At 46.3% G+C, this 24,338-nt stretch overlaps 1 protein-coding gene across 2 annotated transcripts; it reads left to right on the top strand.

Annotated features, from left to right (window-relative positions):
- Window positions 1-16,756: 16,756 nt before the first annotated feature.
- On the top strand, window positions 16,757-24,036 carry LOC142499027 (C-X-C motif chemokine 11-like). Of its 2 annotated transcripts, none has more exons than XM_075607786.1 (4): window positions 16,757-16,896; window positions 20,952-21,075; window positions 22,448-22,537; window positions 23,490-24,036. In XM_075607786.1, exons 1-4 carry the CDS (start codon window positions 16,839-16,841, stop codon window positions 23,500-23,502), a joined length of 285 nt encoding a protein of 94 aa, XP_075463901.1. In that variant the 5' UTR covers window positions 16,757-16,838; the 3' UTR covers window positions 23,503-24,036. The 2 variants fall into 2 exon arrangements, with proteins under 2 accessions (XP_075463901.1, XP_075463911.1); XM_075607796.1 differs by lacking the exon at window positions 16,757-16,896 and adding an exon at window positions 19,496-19,583.
- The last annotated feature ends 302 nt before the right edge of the window (window positions 24,037-24,338 follow it).

Raw genomic sequence — 24,338 nt, 5'->3', positions numbered from 1 at the left:
CCAGGAAATTAAATTTGTAGACACAAATATGCTTTCTTTTCACTCTCTGCTCTTATAGGAATCTGAAAACTCCTGTCCTTACCACAAGAGAATACATTGTTCTCCTTTGGAAAGTACTGTACATCATTTGTTGAGTCTGTTACCAGACCTTTTTGGTGCATCCGGTGTAAACATAATATAGGCACCAACATGTCTTTGTATGTTACCGTTTATAGTATCATGACCTGTTCAGTATGCCTTTTAGTTTCACAGGAGAAGAGGAAGTTAACTAAAATATAAAGCCACATTTATTTGTGCGAGATCTCATTTTAAAACAATAAGTGGCTTAGTATTTGCAAAAGTGAAGGGGTTAACCAGGCTCACTAATAAAGGTTCAGCCCACTTGGTTACCCCGATCAGTGTGTTGAGGTCCTAGAGTGTCAGCTCTTGGACCCAGATGTCCTAAATGTATTACTGTGACTGTGTGCAAATTATTCGACATTAAAGATTTTTGTGTTTTGCCTTTCCTGGGATGCTGGGAACAGGAGATTTCTAAGGCCTGGGACATGGTGCAGGGAGGAGCGCTGGGCACTGATGCTCATGCTCTCCTGCTTGAGCAGGAGATTTTTCTTGTCCCTGCATGAGCGCCAGCGAGCGCGCTTGTGTGCCGGGTGGGAGGCGGGGCTAGCGTGCCACGTCACGGCGCCGACGTCACGGACTGCCATTGGCTTCTGCCAGTCACGTGACTGGCCCTGTGCTTCCCTCAGTGGGAAATCTAAAATTGGTCTGTCGGTTGAAATTCCACACACCTCCGGAAGCGCCGTCTAAAGCCACGCTGATAGGGATAATGTGTTCCCTCAGCTGTAAGTTTCAGGGTGGGTTTGCTAGAGAAAGTCTTTGCAGAATGTGTCTATGTATCGGGGTTATGGAATACCCCAGAGTTGGATCTGAGAATTTAGTGAGATACTCGGATGCCACCAAGCACATTGCTCCGGGCAAACTCTGACTCTGGAAACGCTTTTACGACTCACCGCCAGGATTCCTGCTGCAGCATCTTCCAGACAAGGTTAACGGGCATGAAGGGGTTAATGTAACCATACACGGGGTCCCTAGTATAACAGGGAGTCCCTAGTATAAGGAGGGTTACCCAGATACATGCCCAGGAACCCTGAACCTGGTATAGGAGTTCAGGGGGTGCTCCAGCTATGTGATAAAGCTGAGAGTGGTTTCTTGTGTGTAAAAGTTTTAAAAGTATTTCTAAAGTGTGCCAAGAATGATGATAGTGAGTGTAGGCACTATGCACTCTCACTCCATCCCTGACACCAGAATTGAGACTTACTGCACCGACACACTTTATTCGAGCAAATACCCAGTATGTACCTGGCAGATACCTGGAATGCGCCGCTCCTCACCTCTGACAAGCCCCGTTGTGTTTGCCTTCCCAGCCTGGGTTCATGCCTGGCTGATGGGCGGCTGATCTGTTAAATGATAATGATTAGGATTTAATAGGCTGCAATGCTTCGCGTGTCTACCAGATGGCATAAATTCATGAATTGTAATGCAGTATATATATATATACTGTGCAGTATTGCAGCCAGGGGGAATAAAATGCTTCAATCCCTGCCTGGAAAATACCTCAATGCACTCGGGCAGAAAACAGTCACAAACCTCAATACACCCGGGTATACCCGAATTCGTGGGACTAGCCGAGCTCGAATAAAGTGTGTCGCCAGTGTATATTTTTATCACACAGTGAATGAACTGTGGGATTTCCAAGTCAGGGATTCCAAGAGACCAGATGGCTACCAAGCTTGGTGCCTATGGGTCTGTGCAGAGTCCTGACTTGAAAGTTTCAGGGATGCCAAGGTGTTAGAAAAGGAGGGGTACTGCAGTTCTGCTCGAGTACCCGCATCCTGGGCTAACACAGGGCTATCCGGCCACCATTTGCCAGAGCCCAGACTCTGTGGAGCCTGGACAGTGCGTGGGCTCAGTATGCAAAGAGGCAGAGGGGCCAGGTTAGCACATGCCCCTTTGCAGAATGAAAAAATTCACCCACCCGGCTTTACAATAATGGCAAATCGGTGATTGGCTGGTAGGAGAATTCCCACGCTCTGGTAGGCTGTAGAGGTTTGTGAATGGGACACTGAAACCCATAAGAAACCTTGCAGCAAATGAGGAGCGCAGATTCCAAGCGCCAAACCAACAGCAGCAAATTCAAAGATGCTCTGTATTGAATAGACACGAGCCGGCTGCAAGGATTTTCAACTCAGAAAAGTTTCTAAGTCCCACTTCTGAAGAACGTAGCGGTCAGTTCCAGGACTTTCGTGAGAACCTCCCGGTCTTTGGAAAGGGCTCCTACAGAGGTCATTTTTGTGAATTTCGTTTAAAGAATAGATTTATTCGTTAGTCCCGTTCTCATTAAGTGTGTTAACCCTGTAAATTGTGTTATATTGTGTGTATGTCTTTTCCTGAAATAAATTATAATTTATTTTACCTCCTTGCTTTGCTCATTCAATGATCCCACTATAAAAAGGTGTTAATAAACCTGGTCTCCCATGACAGTGTTAACCAAATGTCCACCAGTTTAAAAGGTACTTATTAGGTTACCCCCTTTGGGTTAATCTTTTCCGGGAACACCTGAAGTGTATCTGGCAGTAAACCCACCCATAGCTGCCAACACTAAGGTACAGAGCAATAACCACAACCAGAGGCATAACTGGGTGTTTCTGCGCCTGGGGAAAGTTCCTCCAACTGCGCCAGCACACTGACAGAAACTGGCACACAGCACACTGACACACAGCACACTGACAAACAATGGCACACAGCACACTGGCACACAGCACACAGGCACACTGGCACACAGCACACTGGCACATAGCACACTGGCACACAGCACACTGGCAGACAGCACACTGGCACACTGGCACACAGCACAAAGCACACTGACTCACAGCACACTGGCACACTGACACACAGCACACTGGCACACAGCACACTGACACAGCACACTGAAACACAGCACACTGGCACACAGCACACTGACAGACTCTGGCACACAGCACACTGACTCACAGCACGCTGGCACACAGCACACTGACAGACACTGGCACACAGCACTGACTCACAGCACGCTGGCACACAGCACACTGACAGACACTGGCACACAGCACACTGACTCACAGCACACTGGTACACAGCACACTGACAGACACTGGCACACAGCACACTGGCACACAGCACACTGGCACACAGCACACTGACTCACAGCACACTGGCACAGAGCACACTGGCACACAGCACACTGGCACACACTGGCACACAGCACACTGACAGACACTGGCACACAGCACACTGGCACACAGCACACTGACTCACAGCACACTGGCACAGAGCACACTGGCACAGAGCACACTGACACACAGCACACTGGCACACAGCACACTGGCACACAGCACACTGACAGACACTGGCACACAGCACACTGACAGACACTGACACACTAGCACACTGACACACTATCACACTGACACACTAGCACACTGACAATGACATACAGCACACTGATAGACAATGACACAGCACACTGACAGACACGGACACACAGCACACTGACACACAGCACACTGAGACACTGGCACACAGACAGACAATGATACACAGCACACTGACAGACACTGACACACAGCACACGGACAGACACGGACACACAGCACACTGACACACAGCACACTGAGACACAGCACACTGAGACACTGGCACACAGACAGACAATGATACACAGCACACTGACAGACACGGACACACAGCACACTGACACACAGCACACTGAGACACTGGCACACAGACAGACAATGACACACATAGGGGCGTTAGAAGCCCACACCCCCCCCCCCCATCTCTTTTTTTCATAAAAAAAAATGAAAGACCAAAACATTAACAATATAACAATTATAAAAGCCAAATATAAGTAGGGTGGGCGATGACCTTTTCCCTCCAGCGGGCCGCATGAGAAGAGGCCTGCCACCCAGCGCACTTGTCTGGTTCAACATTGCCAACCGGCTCTGTGAGTTACAAGCGCATCCTCTGTTTTATCTCCTCCCACACCGTGGAAATGACACCCACAAAGTTAATGATTGGTTTGCTGTTCATTCGTTTGCAGCACTAGGTCTGTTTACCTCCAACCAGGGGTTTTTTTTTTAAACACACTCCCTATAACATTAAGAGCTCTGCCTCAATACAAAAAAAAAATATCCATTGATAAAACATCATAGTGCTAGCTTTTTTACCATCCCAGAAAGTGAGCTGGAATATAGGAGAAGCTCAGTTACATTTAACCCCTTCTGTGCTGCAGGGGTCAGCAACTCATTGCCTCTCTGTGGACCAGATAAAATTACAAGCATTAAGTAATGTTGACTTTGGGAATCAAATTTTACCTGGTATGTATTTTATAATAATGTCTATAGTTTCATAAATTACAGCAATATATAGTAGGGTGCATTACAAATTTACTCCCAGATAGAACCAATTCCTGGAGTCTTGAAGGAATGTATTTTTCCCCTTATGAGATATCATTGGATGATATTTCACTGGGGTTTTTTTGTTTGCGTTCCTCTGAATCAATATACTGTAAGTGCGGATATAGGATAAAGTATCTGTCGTCTAAATTTAGCATTGGTTTTTCAACCTCACCTACTATGTAACTATGTAACCAAAGATTATACGTATATTGGCGGTGAGTAAAATGTTTGGCTCAAATCACAATTTATACTGTTGAAAAGGTCCAGGCAATTAGCAAGATGTCTGAAACCATGCACCCATTGAAGGCAGGCTCATTTCACTGCTTCATGTTCTACAAACATTTTGCTCTGATCATAGCGCTGTAATCTCCAGCTACATGATCAGATTTAGGGGCCTATTCCAGTAACTTCGTTAAATTAGTTATCGACAGTTTGGGCACTTCTCCGTTAACATGGCAAAATCACTCGAGACCCGTTTCTTCCTGATCAATCGCTCTCCCACTCAGAAAAAACGAGCGGGAGCTCAAAAAATGCAAGAATGAGCTATTCAGGCAGCTCCTAAACCCTTCTCCATCAAGGATTAACCTCATTTCCCCCATTTAATTTGTAAATCACCTGCAAGTCACCTGTTTATTCTTGTTTCCCAACTGCATAGTCTTCAGTGAAGGAGAGCAGCGCAGGTCCACATTGAAAAGAGAAAAAATACACATTTAGGGGGCGATTCACTAAGCAGTGAGCTTTTGCGCCGAATGGGAAATTTGTAATCCCACGATAAAAAATTAAGCCAGACGTGGGATTCACTAAGAAGTGAAGCGCATTTGGTAAGGTGCGGGCAAAAACATGCCCGATTGTGCAAGCTTTTTTCTTTTCTCCTGCTATCGTGCTTAAAAATCTAAAGCGCGACAGCCGATTAAAAAAAAGCAGCCTGTGTGAGCAGCATGGAGACGCTGCATCTCCATGCACGGCTCTTATAGACGATCGTGCATTATGACTATTGATTTTGATCATAGTGTATGTAGGGATGTGTTAAATACCTCATGTGGATGCAGTGTGTGCCCGGAGGGAGTAGTGCAGGTTCCGCGGCGGCCCGACAGTATAGGGCGCCGCCATGTTATTGCACAACCTTACAGGGGGCACTGACAGAACGGAGAGGTCGCGCATGCGCAATGTAAGCGCGCGAACGATGGACCAATAAGGGAAAGGCTCCGTCGGTGGACTACAACTCCCATGAGCTCTGGGACAGTCATCTGATGTTAGGAGGCAATCAGAAGGCTAGGATTACGGGAGAAGGAAAGGGAAGCGTGGGGGAGAGACCACGCTAGGCAGAGGAGATCCGGAAGGTGCTGGAGGAGGTAGTGTGAGTGCAGGGGGTCCGTGACCCGCCTGCATAGGACAGCTATCCCCACAGGCCCTTAGGAGTATCCCCTGAGTCACAGTAGGTTGCTGTGCTGCAGGGACGCCCTATAGTGGTAGAGAACATTCCCCTTACTGTATGACAGTTAGGGACCAGTGTGTGGAGCAAGGTGATTGCGAGCCGTTTGGGACCAGACAGCTGAACATTGCGACACCGGAGGCAGGCTGTGGATTCGTCTGACCCTTTTCGAAGTTGTTACCGGTCACCGCCGTGACCGGAAGGTAATTACAGCAAGTGCACCAAGACCGGTCAACAGGCGCTGATCCCGCCTTAGCCGTAACTCTTTGGGGACTCTAGTGAAGTGGCCAAAGGGCTAAGTACACGGAGCAATCTTGTCTACTTGTACAAGGACACGGTGTGTGGGGCACGCGGTGACGGGGCATGACATACTCATTAGGCGCGTGGCTGAGCCACTAACATTATAAAGACATTACCAGCTAGCTGAGTTAGTGTATAAGCGATAAGCATATAGTATAAGGTTATGTGTTATGTGTTGATGCCAATGATAAAGTGATAAGGTTACTATTGCGTTACAGTAAAACTGGTTGCACACATATGTGTTGTTATGTTTCTTGCCCAGGGGAATCTTACATAACGGGGATCCTGGGTAAGTGGAGGCGCTGCGCTAATAAGTGTTACCCCAGGCTCCCAGCAAGCGGAGGCTCAGATCTCCTGGAGCCACAGGTGTGTGCAGTGTCCGAAGTCTCTTTAGAGTGTAGAAAAAGGGCTACATGTACATGAGCAGGGGGTCTCCTGAGCTGAACCGCTGAACCTACAGGCCTGTTATGGGGGTGCCGGTATGTCCTCCATTATTTAAATGTCCCGGGTCATGTGACACGGACGCTTTAAAAATGGCGGCGACACTGGCGTCTGATGCCCCATACTGTAACTCGGGAAGCAGGGGGTCCCTGAGCCAGAAATCAAAGCGGTTCAGCTCATGAGACCCCCTGCTCCCACACACTATTAAAAAAAATACATTAAAGCAGCTTCATTACCTTAGCGGCTTAGTACATCGCATAAAAATAAATATTATAAATGGTATTTGTCCAATAGTGTCGCCATTTATACCATTTTATTAATTTCTCTCTCCCCCCTCCACATCTTTTTCCTCTCTCCTCAACTATTTCACACAGACACACAGACTCCCTCACTCCCCCCAGTCTGTTTGTATATATATCTCTTTCCCCCCAGGTCTGTGTGTGTGTGTGTGTGTATCTCTCTCCCCAGGTCTGTGCGTGTGTGTGTGTATCTCTCTCTCCCCCCAGGTCTGTGTGTTTCTCTCCCCCCAGTTCTGTGTGTGTGTGTGTGTATCTCTCCCCCCAGGTCTGTGTGTGTATGTGAGTATCTCTCTCCCCCCAGGTCTGTGTGTGTGTATCTCTCTTCCCCCAGGTGTGTGTGTGTGTGTGTATATATCTCTCTCTCCCCCCAGGTCTGTGTGTGTGTGTATCTCTCTCCCCAGATCTGTGTGTGTATCTCTCCCCCCAGATCTGTGTGTGTATCTCTCTGCCCAGATGTGTGTCTATGTGTGTATGTGTGTATATCTCTCTCCCCAGGTCTGTATGTTTGTGTCTCTCTCAACTCTGTCTCTCCAGACTCTACCTGTCACAGGAGCAGGGAGGAGTCCATCTTTGGCCCTGGTAGCAGAGGTAGTACTCACTGCTTCCGGTGCTTACTGACAGGCTACTCTGCTGCTAACCCCGGCCCCACCCTTCTCTGTCAGGCCAATCCTCTCTCTGCTCTGCTCCCCGACACCAGCATCTGCTGCTGCTGCGCCAATCAGCTGCTCTCCTCCCCACCAGCATCCCCTGCTCTGTGAGACCCGGGACACTCAGCAAAAACCAGGACATTTCTGGGTATGTCGGCCCACCGGGACACATCATAAAAAAACGGGACTGTCCCGGCTAAACCGGGACATCTGGTCACCCTACACATCCCTGTCCTACTGTCTTCTGGTCACTATAACCCTGCAGTTCTACAGACACTTTACAGTCTATGTCGGATAATAATTAATGTCCTTAAGTCCGGGACAAGAAGCGGCTCAGTGAGACACTGACTCTGGCACGGAGCTTGAAGCAGAAGAACCTGGTTCAGTTCCCGGTGTTGGCTCCTTGTGACCTTGACCGGGCTATCCGGCCACCATTTGCCAGAGCCCAGACTCTGTGGAGCCTGGACAGTGCGTGGGCTCAGTATGCAAAGAGGCAGAGGGGCCAGGTTAGCACATGCCCCTTTGCAGAATGAAAAAATTCACCCACCCGGCTTTACAATAATGGCAAATCGGTGATTGGCTGGTAGGAGAATTCCCACGCTCTGGTAGGCTGTAGAGGTTTGTGAATGGGACACTGAAACCCATAAGAAACCTTGCAGCAAATGAGGAGCGCAGATTCCAAGCGCCAAACCAACAGCAGCAAATTCAAAGATGCTCTGTATTGAATAGACACGAGCCGGCTGCAAGGATTTTCAACTCAGAAAAGTTTCTAAGTCCCACTTCTGAAGAACGTAGCGGTCAGTTCCAGGACTTTCGTGAGAACCTCCCGGTCTTTGGAAAGGGCTCCTACAGAGGTCATTTTTGTGAATTTCGTTTAAAGAATAGATTTATTCGTTAGTCCCGTTCTCATTAAGTGTGTTAACCCTGTAAATTGTGTTATATTGTGTGTATGTCTTTTCCTGAAATAAATTATAATTTATTTTACCTCCTTGCTTTGCTCATTCAATGATCCCACTATAAAAAGGTGTTAATAAACCTGGTCTCCCATGACAGTGTTAACCAAATGTCCACCAGTTTAAAAGGTACTTATTAGGTTACCCCCTTTGGGTTAATCTTTTCCGGGAACACCTGAAGTGTATCTGGCAGTAAACCCACCCATAGCTGCCAACACTAAGGTACAGAGCAATAACCACAACCAGAGGCATAACTGGGTGTTTCTGCGCCTGGGGAAAGTTCCTCCAACTGCGCCAGCACACTGACAGAAACTGGCACACAGCACACTGACACACAGCACACTGACAAACAATGGCACACAGCACACTGGCACACAGCACACAGGCACACTGGCACACAGCACACTGGCACATAGCACACTGGCACACAGCACACTGGCAGACAGCACACTGGCACACTGGCACACAGCACAAAGCACACTGACTCACAGCACACTGGCACACTGACACACAGCACACTGGCACACAGCACACTGACACAGCACACTGAAACACAGCACACTGGCACACAGCACACTGACAGACTCTGGCACACAGCACACTGACTCACAGCACGCTGGCACACAGCACACTGACAGACACTGGCACACAGCACTGACTCACAGCACGCTGGCACACAGCACACTGACAGACACTGGCACACAGCACACTGACTCACAGCACACTGGTACACAGCACACTGACAGACACTGGCACACAGCACACTGGCACACAGCACACTGGCACACAGCACACTGACTCACAGCACACTGGCACAGAGCACACTGGCACACAGCACACTGGCACACACTGGCACACAGCACACTGACAGACACTGGCACACAGCACACTGGCACACAGCACACTGACTCACAGCACACTGGCACAGAGCACACTGGCACAGAGCACACTGACACACAGCACACTGGCACACAGCACACTGGCACACAGCACACTGACAGACACTGGCACACAGCACACTGACAGACACTGACACACTAGCACACTGACACACTATCACACTGACACACTAGCACACTGACAATGACATACAGCACACTGATAGACAATGACACAGCACACTGACAGACACGGACACACAGCACACTGACACACAGCACACTGAGACACTGGCACACAGACAGACAATGATACACAGCACACTGACAGACACTGACACACAGCACACGGACAGACACGGACACACAGCACACTGACACACAGCACACTGAGACACAGCACACTGAGACACTGGCACACAGACAGACAATGATACACAGCACACTGACAGACACTGACACACAGCACACGGACAGACACGGACACACAGCACACTGACACACAGCACACTGAGACACAGCACACTGAGACACTGGCACACAGACAGACAATGATACACAGCACACTGACAGACACGGACACACAGCACACTGACACACAGCACACTGAGACACTGGCACACAGACAGACAATGACACACATAGGGGCGTTAGAAGCCCACACCCCCCCCCCCCATCTCTTTTTTTCATAAAAAAAAATGAAAGACCAAAACATTAACAATATAACAATTATAAAAGCCAAATATAAGTAGGGTGGGCGATGACCTTTTCCCTCCAGCGGGCCGCATGAGAAGAGGCCTGCCACCCAGCGCACTTGTCTGGTTCAACATTGCCAACCGGCTCTGTGAGTTACAAGCGCATCCTCTGTTTTATCTCCTCCCACACCGTGGAAATGACACCCACAAAGTTAATGATTGGTTTGCTGTTCATTCGTTTGCAGCACTAGGTCTGTTTACCTCCAACCAGGGGTTTTTTTTTTAAACACACTCCCTATAACATTAAGAGCTCTGCCTCAATACAAAAAAAAAATATCCATTGATAAAACATCATAGTGCTAGCTTTTTTACCATCCCAGAAAGTGAGCTGGAATATAGGAGAAGCTCAGTTACATTTAACCCCTTCTGTGCTGCAGGGGTCAGCAACTCATTGCCTCTCTGTGGACCAGATAAAATTACAAGCATTAAGTAATGTTGACTTTGGGAATCAAATTTTACCTGGTATGTATTTTATAATAATGTCTATAGTTTCATAAATTACAGCAATATATAGTAGGGTGCATTACAAATTTACTCCCAGATAGAACCAATTCCTGGAGTCTTGAAGGAATGTATTTTTCCCCTTATGAGATATCATTGGATGATATTTCACTGGGGTTTTTTTGTTTGCGTTCCTCTGAATCAATATACTGTAAGTGCGGATATAGGATAAAGTATCTGTCGTCTAAATTTAGCATTGGTTTTTCAACCTCACCTACTATGTAACTATGTAACCAAAGATTATACGTATATTGGCGGTGAGTAAAATGTTTGGCTCAAATCACAATTTATACTGTTGAAAAGGTCCAGGCAATTAGCAAGATGTCTGAAACCATGCACCCATTGAAGGCAGGCTCATTTCACTGCTTCATGTTCTACAAACATTTTGCTCTGATCATAGCGCTGTAATCTCCAGCTACATGATCAGATTTAGGGGCCTATTCCAGTAACTTCGTTAAATTAGTTATCGACAGTTTGGGCACTTCTCCGTTAACATGGCAAAATCACTCGAGACCCGTTTCTTCCTGATCAATCGCTCTCCCACTCAGAAAAAACGAGCGGGAGCTCAAAAAATGCAAGAATGAGCTATTCAGGCAGCTCCTAAACCCTTCTCCATCAAGGATTAACCTCATTTCCCCCATTTAATTTGTAAATCACCTGCAAGTCACCTGTTTATTCTTGTTTCCCAACTGCATAGTCTTCAGTGAAGGAGAGCAGCGCAGGTCCACATTGAAAAGAGAAAAAATACACATTTAGGGGGCGATTCACTAAGCAGTGAGCTTTTGCGCCGAATGGGAAATTTGTAATCCCACGATAAAAAATTAAGCCAGACGTGGGATTCACTAAGAAGTGAAGCGCATTTGGTAAGGTGCGGGCAAAAACATGCCCGATTGTGCAAGCTTTTTTCTTTTCTCCTGCTATCGTGCTTAAAAATCTAAAGCGCGACAGCCGATTAAAAAAAAGCAGCCTGTGTGAGCAGCATGGAGACGCTGCATCTCCATGCACGGCTCTTATAGACGATCGTGCATTATGACTATTGATTTTGATCATAGTGTATGTAGGGATGTGTTAAATACCTCATGTGGATGCAGTGTGTGCCCGGAGGGAGTAGTGCAGGTTCCGCGGCGGCCCGACAGTATAGGGCGCCGCCATGTTATTGCACAACCTTACAGGGGGCACTGACAGAACGGAGAGGTCGCGCATGCGCAATGTAAGCGCGCGAACGATGGACCAATAAGGGAAAGGCTCCGTCGGTGGACTACAACTCCCATGAGCTCTGGGACAGTCATCTGATGTTAGGAGGCAATCAGAAGGCTAGGATTACGGGAGAAGGAAAGGGAAGCGTGGGGGAGAGACCACGCTAGGCAGAGGAGATCCGGAAGGTGCTGGAGGAGGTAGTGTGAGTGCAGGGGGTCCGTGACCCGCCTGCATAGGACAGCTATCCCCACAGGCCCTTAGGAGTATCCCCTGAGTCACAGTAGGTTGCTGTGCTGCAGGGACGCCCTATAGTGGTAGAGAACATTCCCCTTACTGTATGACAGTTAGGGACCAGTGTGTGGAGCAAGGTGATTGCGAGCCGTTTGGGACCAGACAGCTGAACATTGCGACACCGGAGGCAGGCTGTGGATTCGTCTGACCCTTTTCGAAGTTGTTACCGGTCACCGCCGTGACCGGAAGGTAATTACAGCAAGTGCACCAAGACCGGTCAACAGGCGCTGATCCCGCCTTAGCCGTAACTCTTTGGGGACTCTAGTGAAGTGGCCAAAGGGCTAAGTACACGGAGCAATCTTGTCTACTTGTACAAGGACACGGTGTGTGGGGCACGCGGTGACGGGGCATGACATACTCATTAGGCGCGTGGCTGAGCCACTAACATTATAAAGACATTACCAGCTAGCTGAGTTAGTGTATAAGCGATAAGCATATAGTATAAGGTTATGTGTTATGTGTTGATGCCAATGATAAAGTGATAAGGTTACTATTGCGTTACAGTAAAACTGGTTGCACACATATGTGTTGTTATGTTTCTTGCCCAGGGGAATCTTACATAACGGGGATCCTGGGTAAGTGGAGGCGCTGCGCTAATAAGTGTTACCCCAGGCTCCCAGCAAGCGGAGGCTCAGATCTCCTGGAGCCACAGGTGTGTGCAGTGTCCGAAGTCTCTTTAGAGTGTAGAAAAAGGGCTACATGTACATGAGCAGGGGGTCTCCTGAGCTGAACCGCTGAACCTACAGGCCTGTTATGGGGGTGCCGGTATGTCCTCCATTATTTAAATGTCCCGGGTCATGTGACACGGACGCTTTAAAAATGGCGGCGACACTGGCGTCTGATGCCCCATACTGTAACTCGGGAAGCAGGGGGTCCCTGAGCCAGAAATCAAAGCGGTTCAGCTCATGAGACCCCCTGCTCCCACACACTATTAAAAAAAATACATTAAAGCAGCTTCATTACCTTAGCGGCTTAGTACATCGCATAAAAATAAATATTATAAATGGTATTTGTCCAATAGTGTCGCCATTTATACCATTTTATTAATTTCTCTCTCCCCCCTCCACATCTTTTTCCTCTCTCCTCAACTATTTCACACAGACACACAGACTCCCTCACTCCCCCCAGTCTGTTTGTATATATATCTCTTTCCCCCCAGGTCTGTGTGTGTGTGTGTGTGTATCTCTCTCCCCAGGTCTGTGCGTGTGTGTGTGTATCTCTCTCTCCCCCCAGGTCTGTGTGTTTCTCTCCCCCCAGTTCTGTGTGTGTGTGTGTGTGTATCTCTCCCCCCAGGTCTGTGTGTGTATGTGAGTATCTCTCTCCCCCCAGGTCTGTGTGTGTGTATCTCTCTTCCCCCAGGTGTGTGTGTGTGTGTGTATATATCTCTCTCTCCCCCCAGGTCTGTGTGTGTGTGTATCTCTCTCCCCAGATCTGTGTGTGTATCTCTCCCCCCAGATCTGTGTGTGTATCTCTCTGCCCAGATGTGTGTCTATGTGTGTATGTGTGTATATCTCTCTCCCCAGGTCTGTATGTTTGTGTCTCTCTCAACTCTGTCTCTCCAGACTCTACCTGTCACAGGAGCAGGGAGGAGTCCATCTTTGGCCCTGGTAGCAGAGGTAGTACTCACTGCTTCCGGTGCTTACTGACAGGCTACTCTGCTGCTAACCCCGGCCCCACCCTTCTCTGTCAGGCCAATCCTCTCTCTGCTCTGCTCCCCGACACCAGCATCTGCTGCTGCTGCGCCAATCAGCTGCTCTCCTCCCCACCAGCATCCCCTGCTCTGTGAGACCCGGGACACTCAGCAAAAACCAGGACATTTCTGGGTATGTCGGCCCACCGGGACACATCATAAAAAAACGGGACTGTCCCGGCTAAACCGGGACATCTGGTCACCCTACACATCCCTGTCCTACTGTCTTCTGGTCACTATAACCCTGCAGTTCTACAGACACTTTACAGTCTATGTCGGATAATAATTAATGTCCTTAAGTCCGGGACAAGAAGCGGCTCAGTGAGACACTGACTCTGGCACGGAGCTTGAAGCAGAAGAACCTGGTTCAGTTCCCGGTGTTGGCTCCTTGTGACCTTGGACAAGTCACTTTATCTCCCTGTGCCTCGGGCACCAAAAACAGATAGTAAGCTCCATGGGGCAGGGACCTGTGCCTGAAAAATGTCTCTGTACAGCGCCACGTAAAACTTGCAGCGCTATACAAGAACATGCTATTATTATTAATGTAAAGAGGTTTATATATTTTGCTTGCAATATCTGATTTACAGAACAACTTGGAAGATTTCGTTTTGCTGCAGCTGCCCTCTGCTGTTGAATCTACCGTACATTGCTGAGAGAAATCATAACTTTTTATATGATCTGGCATCTATGGTAAAATATTAAAGAGAATTTACACATCATGAAAATCCTCATTTGGAGCACACACCTACTGTACATACCTGATGTTAAAACAGAAATCAATTGTTGCAAAAATAAAAAAAATAATATAAAAAAGGAAGCCTGGTCTATCATGTAAATACATAATACCAATAAAAAAAATGTTTAAGATAGATAGCACTTTACTATATGAATTAGATTATTTACATGGGATTTTAAAATGAAGAGATTATTTTATTCAGGGTGGGAATTATTTTGGATCTCCATTTGCTTACTGCAGGCTAATTAGAGTGCATGATTAGAAAAGCTAACCAACTTTTTTCAGAGATGTTTAAATGATTATATGTTTGCACACAATTTCTCAACCTTTTTCTATGACCAGATTTTAGAAATAATAATCAATTAATTAATTATCAAGCACACGCATGTACAGTACGTATTTTCACTGTGACTGTGATTAGCCACTTAGCCCAAGTCATGGCCTGACTGGTGTGCCTTGAGAAGAGGGTTTAGAAATGCTCAGTTAGCAGTCTACTGTAGTAAACTCTGACACCATTAATTTCACTTACACTTATTTTGCACTTTGGCATTTTTTTTGGTGATCAAGAAATAAATGCATATAGTGATTATTAGAGCTGTGCAAATGTCTTGCAGCTCCGTTGGTTCACATGTTCCCAGGACCGCTTCAAGGCACTGGTGGACCCTGGGTTAAGTATAAACTAGTTGGTCCCCTTGCTTACAGGAAAAAAAATATAATTCAGCTAATACATTTTGGGCCTGAGGGTGGGGGGTAGGGGAGTTATGGGCGTGGGAGGGGGGGGGGGTTAACTATGAACCTGGGAGTGGTAGATATGGGATTGGTGGGTAGCTATGGAGCTGGCGGGGTGGTAGTCATGGGCTTTGGGAGGGTATGTATGTTCCTGGGTGGGTGGGGGAGAAGAAACATGGGCCTGTGGGTAAAGGTATGAGCCTGGGAGGGCTACAACAGTTTGGGGGGGGGGGGAGTGTGCTTACCTGCAGCTCCAGACGTTATAGGGGGGCTTGCTAAAGGCCTGTGGAGGGACCTACCAGAGGAGGCCTCCCTTTCACTGGCCTCCAGCATGCCCCCTCAAACAGACACCTCTGCGACCACCCTCCAGTAGAGCCCTTCTAACAGTGACCTCTATGAATTTGGCACTACAGTACATGTTAGTGTTGTCGGAAAGTGGGCCCAGGCTCTATGACTCATTGGGTCTGACACTGTAGTACCAATGTAGGCCATTGCATAAAAGGGCGCATATTGCAAACACTTTTGCGAATTTCTTGAAACATTTGTAACATTTATTTTTTTGCAGAAGTGTTTGCCATTTTACAGCGCATATTTCCGGTTTTAGACATGAATGCTAATGTAAACTCTATAAGGGCTTTTTGAGGTAGCTCAGTATCTATTCCTGTTTGCAGTGATGGAGAAGAGAGATGGTTCTCACAGGCACCAGGTGCTGCTGGGTCTTGCCAGCCTGCCATAGTACTCTTGCATGGAGAGTGCCCTGTTCCTCAGGATTCTCCACTCCTCAGTCTTACACTGTACAGTAGAGTGGGCAATTGTGTATTGGGTAGAAGAGCCTAAGGGATCTCGCTGGTGGCATGGTGGCAAGAACTCCAAGGATTGCTACTTGAACACGTTTTTACATTTGGTGCAGATGCAGGCAAAAAAGCGAGTTGTGTGTCTTGAGGCACCTTTAAATACCTTATATGATTAAATACAAATTAATAAAAGTAGTCAAGTATATACATTGTTTTATACTAAACCTCATTACACCACTAGTTATTCTGGGCATGGATTGCTTGTGTCTATAGTATTAATAGCATATTCAAAGCTATGACCTGTAGCTATTAATAGTAATATTACAGTTATCTTCTTGAATGCAAAACAGTGATTTTAATAATCCATTTAACAGTTATACCAGTAGATATTTAAGTTTTTGCAGATATTCTTTCCTGCATTATTTTTTTTTAAAGGCAATACAACTGCTGCCCCATTTCTAATAATACGTGCCTTTTCTAGAAAATGGGAAGTGTCAACATGGAAAAGTCCCATGGATCAAAGTATTTGGGACTTCCCCTACACCTAAAGTGTCTGGTTTTTTTTCTGCACTTACAACGCAAGTATGTCCAGTCATATTAAAGACGTGGGCGGTGTCATAGCATATAAATATAGACACCGGGATGTTTTTACTCTATGAAACCTCCTAAGCATTCCAGTGTACAGGAAACATTATCACTATGGACAGAAGAATTGTTATCTTCTGCTCACTGCTCCTGCTTCATGCCTGTGTCCAAGGTAAGAGAGTCAACTATCTAATAAAACAAAGATGTCAGAAAGAAGGGATGTATCAGGGTTATACAGTATTTACAATATTCCTATTACTGCTGTAATAGATGCTATTGGGAAAATTAGGGGATTAAGGGCAAAAGTAGGCTAATAATGGTGCAAAAAATAGCACCAGATTTAGTCAAGAAAATAAATCGCATTGCAAGCAGTGAGGCTTTATGTCTTTGGTAAATCTGATGCTGTTTTTGTCCTAGTATTATCATGGAGGGAGATTTTTTATACATACACCCTGTCTATGTTTGCATTTCAAAATGCACACATTAGAACATTCAAATTCTGTTGCTTTTTTAACTGCATTAGATCAGCATTAGTTAACTATTTTATACAGGCGGTAATAGCTGTCTTGGTACCAACATGAGCTTCTTTACAGTGTTGATGTTGTATATCACTTTTCCAGACCACAAACAAATCTATAAGAAGTAGAAGGCAGCAAAAATGATATATATCTAACTATTATTTTTTTTCCTACTACAAGAATGTTAGGACTGTACTATGATGCCGTGGGATGGATAACAATGTCCTTATTTTTCTACCACTGAAGATTTAAACACAGAAATATATACATTATGCATTACATTCTTCAGTGGTAGAAAAATAAGGGACATTGTTATTGTCCTGGAACAGGATTGTATATTTTCAGTGTATGTTTTCTGCTCTCGGGCTGCCAGCTCTCCCCAGTGAAAGTGGCATGTTTCCCTGTTCTGAAGCAGCCATGCTGCTGTTTAGTTGCAAAATTGTTGCTACAGTGTAGCCTTTTCACAAGCACCCAGTTGCCTTGGGAACCTCTCATTGCTCAAAGTCAGAGTTGGTTTAGCCCTCTCCCCCTGCCTTTCTCTGTTTATTAGTATGCCCCAATTGGCTTGTTCCTGTCTGGAAAGGAAAGTGTGAATTCACTTATCAGCAGATACATTGAGTAGATGCATCTTCCACTGCTCCCTTAGGCGGAGTCCCCGCTGGCACTGACCGCGCTGGGCAAGGTTACCTGTTTGACTCTTGATCCTCCCGTCCGTGCTCATGCGGCGCACCTGCTCTCCCAAGCTTGGAGCTTTGGGGAGACAAGGCAACGAGGCTTTCGAGTGCAGAGCAGGGTCACATGACCCTGCTCTGACCAATGGGGATAGAGAGGCAGTATAGTCTGAGCAGAGAGAGGTGGAAGCGGGGGGTGGGGGGGGCTGAGCAGAGAGAGGTGGAAGTGGTGGGACTGAGCAGAGAGAGGTGGAAGTGGTGGGACTGAGCAGAGAGGTGGAAGTGGTGGGACTGAGCAGAGAGAGGTGGAAGTGGTGGGACTGAGCAGAGAGAGGTGGAAGCGGGGGGGCTGAGCAGAGAGAGGTGGAAGCGGGAGGGGGGCTGAGCAGAGAGAGGTGGAAGCAGGAGGACTGAGCAGAGAGAGGTGGAAGCGGGGGGGGGCTGAGCAGAGAGAGGTGGAAGCAGGAGGACTGAGCAGAGAGAGGTGGAAGCGGGGGGGGGGGGGGGGCTGAGCAGAGAGAGGTGGAAGCGGGGGGGGGGGGGCTGAGCAGAGAGAGGTGGAAGCGGGGGGCCTGAGCAGAGAGAGGTGGAAGCGGGGGGGGCTGAGCAGAGAGGTGGAAGCGGGGGGCTGAGCAGAGAGAGGTGGAAGTGGTGGGACTGAGCAGAGAGAGGTGGAAGCGGGGGGGCTGAGCAGAGAGAGGTGGAAGCGGGAGGGCTGAGCAGAGAGAGGTGGAAGCGGGGGGGGGGCTGAGCAGAGAGAGGTGGAAGCAGGAGGACTGAGCAGAGAGAGGTGGAAGCGGGGGGGGGCTGAGCAGAGAGAGGTGGAAGCAGGAGGACTGAGCAGAGAGAGGTGGAAGCGGGGGGGGGGGGGGGGCTGAGCAGAGAGAGGTGGAAGCGGGGGGGGGGGGCTGAGCAGAGAGAGGTGGAAGCGGGGGGCCTGAGCAGAGAGAGGTGGAGGTGAAAGCGGTGGGGCTGAGCAGAGAGAGGTGGAAGCGGGGGGGGCTGAGCAGAGAGGTGGAAGCGGGGGGCTGAGCAGAGAGAGGTGGAAGCGGGGGGGTGAGCAGAGATAGGTGGAAGTGGGGGTCTGAGCAGAGAGAGGTGGAAGCGGGGGGGGGGGGCTGAGCAGAGAGAGGTGGAAGCGGGGGGGCTGAGCAGAGAGAGGTGGAAGCGGGGGGGCTGAGCAGAGAGAGGTAGAAGCGGGGGGGGGGGGGGGCTGAGCAGAGAGAGGTGGAAGCGGGGGGGAATGAGCAGAGATAGGTGGAAGCGGGGGGGGGCTGAGCAGAGATAGGTGGAAGCGGGGGTCTGAGCAGAGAGAGGTGGAAGCGGGGGCAGCTGAGCAGAGAGAGGTGGAAGCGGGGGGGCTGAGCAGAGAGGTGGAAGCGGGGGGGCTGAGCAGAGAGAGGTGAAGCGGGGGGGCTGAGCAGAGAGAGGTGGAAGCGGGGGGGGGGCTGAGCAGAGAGAGGTGGAAGTGGTGGGGCTGAGCAGAGAGAGGTGGAAGCGGGGGGGGGGGGGGGGGTGAGCAGAGAGAGGTGGAAGCGGTGGGACTGAGCAGAGAGAGGTGGAAGCGGGGGGGCTGAACATAGAGAGGTGGAAGCAGGTTGGCTGAGCAGAGAGGTGGAAGCGGGGGCTGAACAGAGAGAGGTGGAACTCTGCCTGGGTCACTATGCATTGTAAGACACACACCCCTTCATAGCTCCTGCTCTAAAATTAGTGCAGGACAGCAGAACGCTCATGTTTGAAGAGTTGGTGACATCACCACTCTCAAGCATGAGCGCGGTCAGTGCCATTGGGGACTTAGGCCGAGTTCAGGGTGGCTGCTATGGACGCGAGCGTCCGTGCGCACATTCCTCGCGTGCTCCTGCAGCCCAGCGATCTGTATTCAGGCTGCAGGAGTCGGTTGGGTCGCGTCGTTTGGGGGCAGGGGCGAACGTGTCACGGAGCTTGTTCGCTGAACCAGCTCACGTGACGCGACTGCAGCCCCATTTTTGGTTGTAGCGGCAAATATAGCAGCGTCAACGCTGCACTTTGCCACCGGTGGAGTTTTCAGTTTGAACACTCCCACCGAACAACCTGAAATTGCGACGGACGCACACGTCGCGTAGCAGCCATCGTGAACACGGCCTTGGAAAGGGATTCCTTTTTACCTTCCCCTCACAAGATCCACTTTCTACCACAAAAACTACATGCAAGTGCTTTCATATTTCTGTTAACCCCACCCAATAAATTTAAAGAAAATAGAAGGACTTTGTTTGCTTTTAAAGGGGACGAGTTTATGCTACATGAACCTTACTCACATGCTACAGTGGGCTTGGGTCCACAATAGTTGTCCATCCCAGAATATCATAGTGCTGAGTTTAAATAAGAATGAAATCAAAACAAAGATGTGATTCTTCAAATGGCCTTTCAATCTGCGACTGCTCATTCTTCATCATAGCAGCATATTATTTGTCACCACACAAATCATTTAATGGCAACAGAAATACCAATGTATATATTGTTAACCTCTGCTTTGTTTTCTTCTATTCCTACAGAACAGTTTGCATTTATTAGCGATTGCCCCCCCCCCCTTTTTTTTTTTTTTTTTTTAATTTCTCACTTTTTCACTAACATGTTGCATAAAACATTCAGTGGTATCCAGCTTTGCATGATGGCCAACATTTATACACCAAGAACACTACTTTTCAATTCCAAACTAAGGGGTAAAAATAAAGTGCATTGGTATTCTGTTTTCTGTTAGCATGAATTCAGGGAAATTATTTATATAATATAATTGACATTTGTGGACATAGCTAGCAAAGTAACGCGCTGTTCATCAGAGCACATAGAGATACAGTATAAACCATTAATTGTCTAATTACTTATGATGCAGGGATTGAAAAAACATGGAGTCCTTTAAAGTGAGTGCATTTTGAGGCACGGCCTATTTTTTTTAATATGATTAACCTGTGAGTTAAGCTTTACTGCAGGAAAATTATCATTTCATTCTTGAATACATCTAATTCTTATTGTGTGCTCTTTTTCTAAAAAAAATTATTCAGGGATGTCAATCTTTGGGCGGGGGCGCTGTCGGTGCAGAGGAGTCACTGATAAGTTTGATCTGAGATCTTTTGCAACATTTGAAGTCTTTAAACCAACTACCTACTGTGACAAATTTGAGATCCTGTAAGTACTGTAACTACGTTTTCAGTTGCGCTTTTGCCGTCTCATGCCACCCCTTCTTCCCTAAACCTTTTCCCCCTCACTGGCTCTTACTTATGGAGCTCTGTCACACTCGGTGTGCACCAACCACCTTCTCTCGTACGTTTAAGTCAAACCTAAAAACACCCCATCTGAATGAAGAATTTCAATAGACTGAACTCATGGCTTCTGTCCCACGCACACAGTCACACCTACCAACCATCGTGGTCAGACACTGCCATATACTTCTCTTACTCCTTCATCTGCTGTCTGAGTCTTCTAACATACTACTTACATTTTAAGCTCTCTGGGGCAGGGATTTGCTTTCCCATTGTCTGATTTTATGTTTGTTGCACTTATTTTATTGTAATTCATGGTCTCTTTGGTAAAGCGATGTGCACATTTTTGGTGCTATGTAAATAAAAATATACCTACATATTTACTGGTATCCTTGCCATATTTTGGGTAACCTACTACAGTGCCACCTCCTCTTTCATTAAAGACGAGTGAGGGATATTACTGCTTTATAATCAGGCAACTCTACCAATGTGTTAGCCTCCAGGGCACAATACCTATTTATTCACAATCATTGCAACCCCCCCCCCCTCAAAAAATCCAGTATTGCCAATCAATCATCATGAGATTTTGGTCCAATCTTTGTTTTGCAACTGAGAAATCCCTAATCAAGCATTAAGGCTTGTTATTGCAATGCATCTCTATGGAAAAATGAGACCTGGAAAACCAAAACAGGACCCCCAATCTGATGATGATATGTAACCAGGTTGGCAATGCTGCAGATTCTCTTATATAGTCTCTGGGCTTAGCACATTCAGGAAATGATGTGCCTCCATTTGATAGCAAGAGTTCAGCCTCCTCATCACTATTCTCTCAGACACACCGCTCCTTATTTTGGAGCAGAGCTGCATCATATGTCAGAATGGTGTCTTACATCTAATGCAGAATTGCTGACTTATTTCACTTTAGATATGGCATTTTTTTCAATGGGAAATAAAATTGAAAAAGAATGGCACACAGAAACGCAGAATGGGATACATCTCATAATAAATTGGTGCACCATGAAACTCCTCCCCAACTCCTCCTACTAACATTTCCCACGTCTGAAACTAGGGCAGAATGGGCAAAATTGGACCAAACAACTTTGATACATAGGTGCAGGATAAAAATGCCCCAGTTTGGCACCAAAATTGCCTTGACACATAGACCCCTCAGCTCTTGGGTTATTATCACATGGCACAGAGCAATGGGAACCGCCAGTGATACCCCACATGTGGATATGTGCCCAAATGTGTAGGATAGCGACCTGCTATAAAAACATTGCATTTCCATTTTGTTGCAGGGTCACATTGAAGAAGTCAAGAACACAAATATGCCTGAATCCTGACTCCAAATCAGTCAGGAGAATTCTTACTGAAATGAGGAAGAAGAGGTAAGATATCTGAAGTCAATAGAGCACAGGAATATTGCAGCCAGGGGATCAGAGGATCTAAATACTGTAAAATGCCAGATTGAATGAACAAACCATTATATATATATATATATATATATATATATAATCAAAAAATAAATAGACAATACCGTTCTGTGGCTAACGAAATGCTTTTATTGTGCGAGCTTTCGAGATACACTGATCTCTTCTTCCGACGATGTTACAATGAATGAAGCAAGCAAAGGGTATACTATGGAATGTTATCTGTGAGTAATAACATTCCATGAGACACTGTTTTCAAGTATACCTTTTGCTTGCTTCATTCATTGTAACATCGCCGGAAGAAGAGATCAGTGTATCTCGAAAGCTTGCACAAATAAAAGCATTTTGTTAGCCACAGAACGGTATCGTCTATTTATTTTTTGATTATTGAAGCTCGGCTAATACGGTACTGATATCTCTACATATATACATATATATATATATATATATATATATATATATATATATATATATATATATATATATATATATATATATATATATGTGCAGTGGTCGACAAATCACCAAAAAATCTACTCGCCAAACAAAAAAAATCTACTCGCCACCTAGTACCACACGTGTGCTGCTTGGGCCAATAGGAGCTCGCCACGATGTTAAATCCACTCGCCCGGGGCGAGCAAATGTATAGGTTTGTCGAACACTGTATATGTGTTATAATATCAATTGTTTGTTCAGATATAAATGGTATTACCTAATACCAAAGTACTCATTTACTCTATACTTTGTATTGTATTTATAAATATATTGTGATATGGTGTTAATGTAGTATTTATTTGGGGGGAGGGGGGGGTTCTGTTTTTACTGCCATGTTTATTTAATCCAGAAATCTAATCTACACTTATTTATTGATTTTATCTCACCATCATTTTCCCCCCCCATTTTTTTGCAGGGCTAAAAAGTAATGTTTGAAGTGGAAGAGAAAAAGGATACCACCAAAACTACAAATTTATAATAATAGATGTTATTATATGTGAAAGTAAAATATGCAAATATAAATATAGATGTGCAATCTTGAGTTCAAGGGTAATTCACTAAAATATATTCAGCTTCAAAAACGTAAAGATTGTATTCATATTTTAGGCAAAATTTGATAAACAAACCAGTACAGCTTCACATAGATTTATGTAAACTGTTTATTATTAGTTTTTATGAATATTTTTTTTCTTCACAAGTTGGAATGTCATGCCTTCTATTTTATAAATAAATATGTATTCTATTTTTGTATATAGAATGCTTACAGCTTCAAAAATCTATTTATTCATATGTACTGTATGTGTTTTTCAAACTATATGATGTCAGCACATTTAAGAGAGTACTGTATACAAGGGCTTATGAAGTGTCAATATGCTTAACACATTCGAAAATTTGCACTGGAAGAAACTGACTAAATTATAATAAATTACGTGTATAATAAAAATAAACATATGTTTTGCTTACTTTAATATCTCCCATTATCGTATTATTTCAATTTTTGGTGATAGCACCTCGACCGACACCAACACGTAGATAACAATTACTCTGAAAGAAATGTTTTTACTGTTAGTTACCTTTTGATGTATACACTTGTAATTCAATAATTAAGGGAAACATATTACTGTATGTAACGGGTTTCCCCCCCCCCCAATCTCACATTGGCCCGGGTACTCTAATAACCAACCCCCATTACGTGTTCGTGTTTGGTGGTGCACCTGTAGGCAACAGGACTCCTGAGTCTCCCGCTTGATGGTATTAGGGGATT

This window comes from Ascaphus truei, chromosome 1, assembly GCF_040206685.1.
Source record: "Ascaphus truei isolate aAscTru1 chromosome 1, aAscTru1.hap1, whole genome shotgun sequence".
Lineage (NCBI taxonomy): Eukaryota > Metazoa > Chordata > Amphibia > Anura > Ascaphidae > Ascaphus > Ascaphus truei.
This window is presented reverse-complemented; position numbering and strand designations above follow the sequence as displayed.

Excerpts from the sequence above, each read along its gene's own strand:
- LOC142499027 (XM_075607786.1), top strand. The coding sequence starts at position 16,839 with ATGGACAGAAGAATTGTTATCTTCTGCTCACTGCTCCTGCTTCATGCC. Across the intron at positions 16,897-20,951 it reads GCTTCATGCCTGTGTCCAAG|GGATGTCAATCTTTGGGCGG; the intron begins GTAAGAGAGTCA and ends AAAATTATTCAG. Across the intron at positions 21,076-22,447 it reads TGTGACAAATTTGAGATCCT|GGTCACATTGAAGAAGTCAA; the intron begins GTAAGTACTGTA and ends ATTTTGTTGCAG.